This window comes from Acomys russatus, chromosome 12 (genome assembly GCF_903995435.1).
Source record: "Acomys russatus chromosome 12, mAcoRus1.1, whole genome shotgun sequence".
NCBI classification, from domain to species: Eukaryota; Metazoa; Chordata; class Mammalia; order Rodentia; family Muridae; genus Acomys; species Acomys russatus.
The window spans coordinates 39306896-39317860 of NC_067148.1; the positions used below are offsets into that span (position 1 = coordinate 39306896).

The following is a 10965-nucleotide window of genomic DNA, read 5'->3' on the forward strand; positions in this document are numbered from 1 at the left end:
CCTTAAGGGCTTTCCTGGTGACAATGCCACACGCTAGCTTTCACCTCCCTCAAATCTGTCTCGGCTGGCTGTTGATGCTGAAACACAGTGATGCTGAAACTTTCGAAGAATGAGGCAGTTAGCACCCTTTCCATGCATCAGAAACCTGGAAGTGATTTAGCCGGTACCTTCATTCAGGGTCACACCAGACAGACTGCCACTGATGTGGCGCCTGGCTGGGTTTCAGATCCCAAGGTCTTGCCAGGGGGGCACATAGTGTTGGTAGAGCTCAGATTGGTGCTATAAGATTTTGCTTTGGACACCTTGGCTCGCTCCTTTGGATTTGGTGTTAAGGGGCAGTACGCACCCATCTCTTCATCAGCACCCTATCGCTAGTGTCTAGCTACATCTCTCCCCACCCTGAATTCTCCTGCACTGAATTTATGGGTTTGAATACACAGTTTCCTTGTCTATTAACCTGCTAGGCTCACTTGCTTTAGCTCTTTAGACTTTTCCAGATTCCTAGATCTCTGCACTTCTCTGTACCCAGCATGCTAAGTCTCAGTCTACCACTACTCCCCTTCCACCAGGTCCATGGGCTTGGCTTTGGGGCCAAGGAGGCTATTTTTTTTCTAATTTCATATTATTGTTGTCTTTGTTTTTTTTTTTGTTTTGATTTGAGACATGTAGCCCAGCCTGGCCCCAAACTCCTTGTGTAGCTGAAGCTGGCCTTGAACTCCTGATCCTCCTTACCTCTACTTTCCAGGTGAGGGATTTTGGGTCTGCGCCACCATGCCTATGTCAAGGAGACCATTTTCAAAGGTCGTTTGGCAGGCCTCTTGTCCTTTGGGGCCTTAGTCTCCTCTCCTGTGGCATATGGAGAGAAAAAAGTATCTTCCTGGAATATCAGCCCTGAGTATTTAACTGGGACCTCTGTTCATTCTCCGTTCCACTACACCTGTCTCCTGTGACTGTTCTCTTTCCCAAATTCTTGGAAGATATTTTGGGAGGATTATCTGATTTAAAAAAAAAAAATCACTGCTAGATGATCAAGCTTCTTTAGGCTCTCAGACGCATCATTGGCTGTTCCCAGGAAGTCATCAAATGGGAGGCCTGGTGAAGCCAGGGGACTGTGGCTTTCTCACCGGTACCCTAGAGAAAGTGAGGGACCTGGCCTGATTACATAACCTTAAGTGTGGCTCTAGTGACCTCCTGGAATTCAACTCTTTCCTTAGGGGGGGGGTCCCAAACGGGGTGTCGTGAGGGGATGCTAATCGGCCAGAGCAGGCTGCTAGAAGCCCACTATCCTTGTCCCTTCTTTGGCTAGCCACCTGACAGAGGTGTGGCTGGCTGTGGCTGAGAATGTGCCCTTTGCACGGACCATGCTCCATGGCTTGCTGGGCCGGCTGCAGTCAAGGTTCACTGCCAGGATAAACGCCACCTCCAAGGCTGACATCTGGCGCCTGGCAGCCGTGGACCCACTGATGGTGAGTGGCAGAGGCAGGTGCTGGACTCCCCGGGGGAGTCAGGGTGGAATCCACCAGCCCTTCTCCCTGCAGACGCTGTGCACCATCCAACTCCTCATGGAAAAGATGGACCAGGATGACAAATTCCCAGACCTGTTCCCTGACCTGCTGTACACCTTCCTGCTGCAGCTTGGCAGCAGCCATGGGCCAGAGGCCGCCTCTCCTGTCTTGAAAACCTGGAGGCTGGTCCACACCGGGCCACTTCCCCAGGAGATGACCTTGCAGAGGTGCTCAAGGGCAGAGGGGCAGGAGGAGGTGGGTGGGGGACAAGGTGCTAGGCAACACACTTGGGCTGGAGCTGACCTCCACCTTTTCCTTAGAAGCCACTGGGCTCCGGAAGTCCTCCTGTGAGTGGGTTGAAGTGATTTTACTCACAACCCTTCCCCATGAGCATCCAGCATGGTGTAGGTTTCAGAGTGTGGAGAGCTCTGTCTCCTGTGACCATCCCCCCGCCCAGAGTCCTTCTCAGTAGCCTTGTCTTTGCTCACCTCTCTCCAGGGTCACAATCAAGTCCATGCAGCTTTTGATCAAGAGGATCAACAGAGAGCCCTTGGAGCAGGCCCTGGAGGAACAGTCTGTGTGGTCCCTGCTGGATAACGGAGGCACCTTTCTCGAGGGAGTGAGCCTGATGGCCAGGTGGGGCCAGGTCTCACAGGGGTTCAAGGGCTCCGCAGAGGCTTACCCCTGTGAATGTCACAGCTAGATGTCTCATTTCTGGGGTCACTTACATGCTGGTGGGTATCCTGGACTCTAGAATGGCAGTGGGAACTGGGAAATGAGAGGCCAGAGACAGGAGGGGCCCCCAAAGGCCACAGGAGGTCTCTGAGCATTCTGGTCCTGATCATCACAGCCCTGACCCGTCAACTGGTATTCCTGCTCCTACTGTCAACCACCCAGGCATTAGGGAGAGGCCCAGAGATTCTAAGAAGTTTGTCCTCAATTTCCCTTCAAGCTGACCTTGGGCTCGAGAGCAGAAGGCAGGAGCAACAACAGTAGCCACCCCCCCCACCCCCGTGCTGTCTTTCTTTCTTCCTCAGGCTGTGCATGCAGTACATGGAGAGCTACATGCAGAGGCTGGCAGAGCTGGTGCTCACCGGCATGGGCTCTGAGGTCCTGAGCTGCTGCGTCAGCAGCACAGCCATCTGTGTGGAAGTGAGGCACCCAGCCCTGGGAGGGAGGGGACACGAGTGGGCAGTGGGCAATTGTTTATGAGATTCCTTGGATGGTACGTCTCCAGGGGACTTACTGGCCAGACCTCAGGTTCAGTGAGAGGCGCTGAGAGCCAGGTGTAATGCCTTATGCTTTTAATCAATCCCAGCACTCAGGGAGTCAGAGGCAGGTGTTAATCTCTATAATCTCTGTGTTGGAGGCTGACCTGGTCTTCATAGAGAAAGCCTGTTTCAAAACAGAACAGAAAAGTAAGATGAAAAGAAATAGCTTTAGCCTCTGGCCTCTACCGGTGCACATGCCTGCATATTAGTATGTGACCACACACACATAATTGAAAAAAAAAAAAAAACCACCCAGGTGTTCTTGAGCATATACATACACATGTCCGCCCCCACATACACACTCAGGTGTCCTTGAGGATGTGCATACACACACATCCCACGGCTTCCCCACTGGCCTGAAGTCTTGACACTCTTGAGTGCAAGCCCAGTAAAGATTCTGTCGTCTGACTTTAATTCATGCTTCTTGCATACTTCTGTTCAGACACTGGTAGGCAAGGCTTTTTGACGCCCGGCCGCTGCCCTGTTGTCCTGAAGAAATGAATTATAATGTATGCGTGTCTCCATTACAGGCAGCACTTGCATGCCACACACTTGTTTCCTCGGCCTCGCTGCTGAGGTGCGAGCCTCTGCTGTGGGTGACTGTAGCGCTTCCTTTTCTAGTTCATGAGTGACCCAGTTCTGCACCAGGAGAAGCTGCTGAGGCCCGTGGTGCTGATGCTAGAGAAGGGCGCAGGACAGGACAAGGATGAGACCCTGCAGGTGCTCTCCCTGCGTGCCTTGGGCAACATGGCTCTCGGTGCTCCCCGGAAGGTACCAAACTGGGCTAAGTCTAAGGTCCCGGGGGTTGAGTGCTATGCAGGCAGTTGTACTCCTCAGGGAAGCTTGGAGGGTGAAATCTGAATGGCCTGAATTCCTCTAGGTGAAGCAATATCGCAAACTCCTGCTGGAGAAGTGCCTGGACTCCCTGCGGGGACAGGTGAACAGCAGCGTGGTGGCCGAAGGCATGGAAGCCCTGACCAAGGTCCTGGCTGAGCTCCGCGAGGGCGACATAGGATCTTTTTTTGAAGCCATATCTGAGCAGTGCAGGGCTTTCTTCGACAATGTGAGTCCAGTTGAGAGCTTTCCTTCATATCCGTGTGTCATGTCACTTTAAGAAAACATCTGAGACTGGGTGATTTAGGAAGCTTGGCAATTGGTGTAGCTTCTGGTTCTGGAGCCTGGTGCTTGCTTTTGGTGAGGGCCTTCTGCAGCAGGGGACAGTGAGGTGAGATGAAGTGAGTGAGCTACCTTGGATCCTTATTATAAAGACACCAAGGGCGCTGTGAGAATGCCATCCTCAGAACTATATCTAATGATGATTACCTCCGCATATATACATATATATGATTTGGGGCACTAAGCTTCCAACACATGGAATCTAGGTTGCTCAGAGCATGAAGGAAAGATGTATCCCAGAGCAGGTCCTACATGGTGTGGTAATGCTCTTCAGCCAATCACGGTACCCTGTAACAACCCTGTATTATGCTAAAAGCCATAGAACCAGCACCTTACAATCTGAGGGCTTAAAGTCTTCCCCACACCATGTCCCCGCGAGGAGGGAAGAGTTCCCAGTGTCTCTTTGCAGCTGACACCCACTCTCTTTGCACCCGTGGAGCTGGCCAGGCAATGGGGTGTGTTCAGATTCCACACAAACCTTTATGCATGCTTTTGGGGTGGGATGCTACGCCCTGCCAAGCTAGAGTCATGCCCGGTTTCTTGAGTGAGGCATGAACCCTGAGGAAGGAAAGACTGTCCTGATGGAAGGATCCAGAAAGTTCTGTGAAAACCAAGGAATGGTCCTTGGAGAAAGGCTGGGGTTTTGATGGGCTTCCTGATGCCAGCCCACTTGTATCTCTTGGTATCAGGAGAGTGAGCTATTGCGTTTGAAGGCCTTCATCCTCTTCGGGAAGCTCGCAAAGGTGGTTGGGATTTCCAAGAAGCATTTCTTCAAAGGGGAGGTGAAGAGAAGCTGGGTCTCCCTTCTGCTGCACTGCCAGGACCCCTGTTCCAGCGTAGCCCAGGTAACGCACACCCTCACCTGTGTCCTGTGATCTGGGGCTGAAGTGCCAAAGGGAAAAGGTTGCCTTAGTTTTGCTGGCTTAGTGAGTTCCTGGCTTTTCTACTCTCACTGCACCTGCCCCATCCCTTATGCAGGCTGGGAGAGGGACCATCCCACTGACTCCTAAAGCTGGCTTAGGAGAGCCAGCTCTGTGAGGAAGCATGCCATGGCTCCCTTTTGCTCTAGTCACTGCCTACAGTTAGTGTCTGTCTTATTTCCTTTTCCTTCTAGAATATTACCACTTTGAGATACCTTAAGATTGGTCTTAAATCTCCCCCTCACAGCTAGGAGTCGAGAAGACCGGGCTTGGTTTGTCACAGCTCTTTAAGGCCCCAAATCCTGAAAGTGGGAGGAACAGGGAGGGAGAAGGTAGAGTGGACCTGCCCAACAGGGCTCCTGGCTCCATTTCCTACAGGGTTGCTACACAGGCAAAGGTGTTGGCTGAAGGGGCATGTGAGGGCACCTGTCCCCCAGGGGCTTATCACAGATGCATGAGTGAGCTCTCTGGAGCCTTTTCTGGGCCTGCCTTCTCACTCCTCAGGTGAGATGCCACCCAGCGGCTCTGTTTGCTGATGTCTCTCCTGCTGTCTTGTGCCCTGCATTCCTTCAGGCATGCGTGGCTACCATGTTTCAGTGTGTGTATTTCTGGGGCTGGAAGTCCCTGGAGATTTCCTTTGGTCACAGCAATGACAGCATTAATGACCAGATGATAGTGCTTCAGACAAACATGTGCTCCATCCTGGTGAGGAGGCGGGGGGGGGGGGGGTGGGCTTGGGGGGGGTAGGGGACCGGCACAGTTGGGCTTATGACCTCATGTTCACCTTTTACCATGAAACACCCAATGGGACAATGCAAGGGTACCCACATTAACTTTTCTAGCTGCCACAATCAGAGACAAAAGAGACATAAGTCAATTTTGACAATACAAGTTACTTAGCCCCAGGTAACTAGATTATGACCATTTCAATATGTGATCAAGGTAAAAATTGTTATGTGACATGGTGTGGTGGCGCCTGTAATCCCAGAACACAGGAAGGCAGAGGCAGGCAGAGATCTCTGTGGGTTGGAGGCCAGCCTGGGCTACAAAGGACAGCCAAAGCTACACCGAGGAACCCTGTCTCGAAAACACCACCACCACCACCATAAAACAAACAAACAAACAACTAACCAACCAAACAAAAACAAAAACAAGAACAAAACCTGTTATGTGGTACTTTTACATTTGTTTGTTTGGTACAATCTTCAAAGTCCAGGAAGTTTCCTGACACTGCTATTAGCCATGCTCCCCTGCTCAGAGGCCGTGTATGGCCAGTGGCTAGTGTTTTGGATGGCACGGGTTCAGAAACACATTTAATGGCTGCTCTAGAGTCAGATAGTGAAACAGAGGGCTATTAGTAGGCCCAGCTAATCTGCTGTGTGGCGCTGGGAGGGGCCTTGCTCTCTCTGGCCAAGCCTCCCAGGTGCGATGGGAATGCTTTCTGTGATCAGCGGGTCCCCATCTCATCCTCCGCAACCATGTGATCCTCCATACCCATGTGGCACTTGTCTCTGCAGGCCCAGAAAAAGCCTGCTGTTCTCTGCGGCTTCCTGTTGGAAACAACGATGTTCATGAAAAGTAGCTTGTCAAAGATCAGAATCGCTGCCTGCGGCTTGGCAGGTGAGTGGACGGACAGAGGTGTTCAGATTTAGGGTGGACCTGGAAGCCACTTGCTTAGTCAACCCCTGGGTCTGGATGGGGAGACAAGTGGCTGAGCTGGGAGAAGAGCTCTGGTCTCCCTGGCAACCCCAGGCCTGCTAGCCCATGGGGGTTTCTTGCCTGCCTGATCTTGAATGAGGGGGACTCACTACCAACTTGAGCCTGAAGAAAACACCTGACTGATTGCTGCATAGTCAACCTTGTGCCTCTTGCAGGGGGGCAGCACGGTGGGCCTGCCGACCGAGCTGGGTATAAGAGGTCACTGCACAACTGTCGTTTCAGGGGTCATCATGAAGCAGCTATCCGCCCATTATCTGAAGAAGATGGACCTTGTGGGACTGCAGAATTGTTAAGTAGTGCAGACTCAGCTATAGAGCAGTCTATGGCTCACTGACGCTTTGAGACCACAAAAAGGGATGGAGGGGCTGGCTGGTGACCTTTGGCTATGAGCTACTTGGGGAAGAGGGGCTAGCTGGACCTAGAGAGACGGCTGGAGGTAGGGAGGGTTTCCAGGAAGACCATTTGGTAGGAGCCCACGTGGACACAATTCTCAGATACTTCAGTTCCACCTGGCCCAGTTCCACAGCCGAGGCCTATCCCTGTTGGTGGTGTTGGGAAGCCTGACAGGTCTGTGGAGAGTGTGGGAACGTGAGTCAGCCGGCCTCAGTCTGCAGTGGGCTGAGTGCATGTAGTCCTGACTAAAAGGCCTGTCCCTTTTGTCCCCACTCAGCTCTCCAGGACCTACAGCTAGACTCGGATGCTGCAGTCAGGAGGGCGGCCCTGGAGACCCTCAAAGTCCTGGACAGCTGCAATCAGCATTGGCTCTTGGCTTCCCCCAGAGGACTTCCCTAAGTGGCCCCGATGTGAGATGTCAACGGCTTCAACTGTGTCACACCCGCCCATGGCAAGGCAGATCATTTTTCATTTGTAGAAAAACTTTTAAAAGAATGAGTATCCATCCCTCCTCTCCCACTGAAATATAACTCCATTGCTCTCCGGAGTGCAGGCTCCTGGCTATATGGACACCACATCCTAGAGGCGGCCATGGGGTGATGGGCAGCTTCAGCCCTCAAGGCCTCTTCATCCTCAGCTGAGTCTTTTGTGGGTGTGGACACACAGTGCTCCCCCACGTGTGCTGATGTGCACCCACAGTGAGGAATTGGTGCCAGGCAGCAAGGGGAAGGGACACTGCGGTCCATCCTGTCCCCAGGGACCTCATTCTTAAAGCAAAAGGCAGATGCAGCCTTAGCTGATCACAGCACCCTGGGGAGCTTCACCTGGGAGGCCGTGTTCACGCAAGCCTACTCTCACCCTTCGCAGAGACCTGAGGGTTACCAAAGAACATTTGGGCTGCTGGAACAGGAGTCCAGTGGGGCCTGGAACACCGTTTAGTGGGGGAACAAATGGTAACTAGCCCCATGTCTAGAAGTCTGGAAGGGGAAGAGAGAGCAAGGACAGACTTTCTCATTCTTGGGCTGACAACAGAATGGTCTAGGCTGAGGCCAGGGCAGGCAAACATACTGAAGGCAGCACCTCCAAGAAACGCTCACGCAGTCAGAAGCAACATGCTTGCTGAGGCCTCTCACCAAGGGTGGTTTAGCAGCTTTTTCAGCTCCCATTGAGTAAACATGAAGTGCTGGGATTAACTACTCTAGATGCACTTACACACCGGCATGTCATGTGACAGATCCACACACATCTGTGCTTGGGGCTCCCCTCCCAGCTGTGTAGAACACTTATAGGCTGAGAGGTGAGCAGCAGAGCTGAGGGCAATGTCCTGTTCCTGGCATGGATTTTCTTTTTAAAAGGAACAGAATTCAGGAGTGAAAGGTTTAAGCACTCTCACTTCCTTAAAGTGTTAACTCTGCAGGAAACTAACAAACCACAGAGGTTATGATTTGTTTAACACTAGATAGGTTCATGTGGCCCCAGAGCAAACCCCGCTCTAACAGAACTGAACAGAACAGCCAATGACCTGAGAGGCCCTTGATAGGCAGGGTACCCAGGACAGAATGCCAGACCTCAAGTCAGAGAGCAGACTGGGGTGTGGGTCTGTGTGAGTGCAAGCAAGCATGAAGCTTGGGTTTTGTCCTTAGTGCCTCAAAAAAAAAGTCACCAATGAAGGTGTTTGTCACCATTATCAGAGAGCGCCAGTGGGCGAGAGTGGTAGCTCTCAGTGGGCTGGGTAGCCATTCGGGAAAGCTATTTGGCAATTTGAAGGCAGACTGTATCCACTACCTGGAAGTGGTTTCTAAGAGTGTGCCAGTGTTATGCACATGCAAGGATCACTTACAGCCCATGTGCACCCCAACCAGGACAATGGAACAAGCTACCCCAGATGTGAGTACAAACTACACCAGTCAGTTTCCTATTACTATTACAAAATACTTGAGGCTGGACACTCTATATATAAAGGTTTAACTCACTCTGGTGACAGATATGAGAACATATGGGGGAGGTGCAGGCACCACTTATGAGGTTCCAGGAGAAAAGTCCCTAATGAGTTTTGAGAAACTCATCCCACCACCCCACAGGTGCACCCCACTAGTGTTACCATCTGGGGAACACACTTCCAACATATGAACCTTTGGGAGACACTTAAACCACAGCACTCATATACCACAGCACTCATATATACAAGCTCCTGTCAAGCGTGAACCCCCTTGAAGCAAAACTGCAAAATAAACAGTACTGTTTGAGTTTAAACCAGAGAAGTTACCAGAGGGCTGTTCCTTTAGCAGATCTTATACATTGGACCTCCACCCTTGTCCAGTTCCAGCTCACCTTCCTCCACTAGGTGACACCAGACCCCTGAGTGCCCAGGAAACATCAGGCCCAAACAAGAGTGCAGAGGCATGGAGGCCTGCCTGCCCTCTAAGTGCCTACATCTGAACACATTGCTGAAATGCTCTGAGGGAGTAACAGACCTCCCACAAGCTGCCATGACCTCAGCTAGTTTATTGCTATACCAACTTGAGTCCTTCAAATCCAGATGAAGTCTTGAGCCCAGTGTAACGATGTCTGGAGGTGGGGATGTAGGGCAGAAGGTTACATGATGGCTCCCTCTTTTGAGACAGGCTTTTACTCTGTAGCCCAGGCTAGCCTTTAAATTAGTGATCCTCTTGCTTTAGCCTCTCTAGTGCTAGCTTTCTGAACCAGCACATCCGGCAGGAACTGTGTCCTCATGGGATCTCGCTCCATCTCCAGGTCTGTCTACAGCCAGGAAGAAAGACCTCAGCAGAACTGGCCAAGCATGCACTTTACCTCAGGCCGTTTAAGCCACAGTTCATGGTCGTGTTAGGGGTGACTCACAGGGGCTGTGCATGTGGCTCTAGCAGGGGACACAAGAAAGGGAGACAGCAAGAAAACAGTCTAAGGAAAGGACAGGAAATTAGCATGTCCTTCAATCTTACATAGAAAAACATCACATGATGGCAGTGTACCAACAACTGTCACTAGATAGTTGGCACATGGGTTCTGTGACCATACATGGATTAATTGAAGTTGTTCATTCCTAACAGCTACTGGCAACTGGAAACCACCTCATGGATACTGCATGGCTGCAAGAGCATTTGGAAATAATTCAGAATTGTTTCAAATGACTTCTTGTGGGTGAATCTTAGACAGTTTTAGCTGGCTGTTTCTTTTAAAGAGTGAACAGTCCTATTTAAGGAGCACTGTATCTAGGGCTCAAGTGTAGGTTTCATAAGCAAAACAGAAAAGTGTGGGGCATATTCTAGACAGTATGTCTGAATCAGAAAAAAACTCGAGACGAACAGGTCCATGGGGCTGACCAATGTTTTAAATGTCAACAATAAAACTTTATATGCAGAATCACACCAGGCACTTCTCACCGCCTCAGCTGCCACGGAGCTGCACGAAGGGCAGACAGGTCACACGAGCAAAGGCAGAACAGACAGTTGTGGTGCTGCATGCTTAAGGTGCATCTGAGGCTAGCCTAGGTGACAGTGACAAAGACTCCATCTAAAAAGAATTAGAGGCAAGGGGGCAAGGCAAGATTTTTAAATTTTAAAATTTTCCTAACAAAAATCACTTTTCTATCCTGAATGATCATTTGAGTACACAATCCCACTAGTGCTTTGAAGCCAGCCACTAGATGCCTAACTTCTATTCCACTGTACTCATATGTTTATGCTAAATGCAGACAATTCCATTACCTTAAAGAACTCGAGGCACACTATAGCAATAGCAGGCATGACAAAGTTGCTGCTATCCCAGCAGGCTCTGCGCCCTGTGGGCAAGTCTTGGCCCAACTTGAGTGAACTTAGTAGTTAGCAGGCAGACTGTCTTCTTACTAAGAGACAGAACCTGCCCATGTCATCAAAGGGTTCTTGTGTGGATAGAGTAAGGTACACAAAAGGCTCTCTGGTCTAGCACAAAGGCGGCACCAGCTTCTACTATCCCTTGTGTTGT

At 50.9% G+C, this 10965-nt stretch overlaps 1 protein-coding gene across 1 annotated transcript in view; it reads left to right on the plus strand.

Moving 5' to 3' along the window:
• Mroh2a (maestro heat like repeat family member 2A) overlaps positions 1-7526 on the plus strand; it is a 32724-nt gene extending 25198 nt beyond the window's left edge. The window contains exons 31-40 of the mRNA XM_051153664.1: positions 1307-1732; positions 2004-2141; positions 2543-2657; positions 3398-3547; positions 3657-3839; positions 4642-4797; positions 5446-5577; positions 6390-6492; positions 6814-6879; positions 7262-7526. Coding sequence (XP_051009621.1) covers positions 1307-1732; positions 2004-2141; positions 2543-2657; positions 3398-3547; positions 3657-3839; positions 4642-4797; positions 5446-5577; positions 6390-6492; positions 6814-6879; positions 7262-7383 — 1591 coding nt within the window. The 3' untranslated portion in view covers positions 7384-7526. The remainder of the gene's footprint in view (positions 1-1306; positions 1733-2003; positions 2142-2542; positions 2658-3397; positions 3548-3656; positions 3840-4641; positions 4798-5445; positions 5578-6389; positions 6493-6813; positions 6880-7261) is intronic.
• Positions 7527-10965: the final 3439 nt, after the last annotated feature.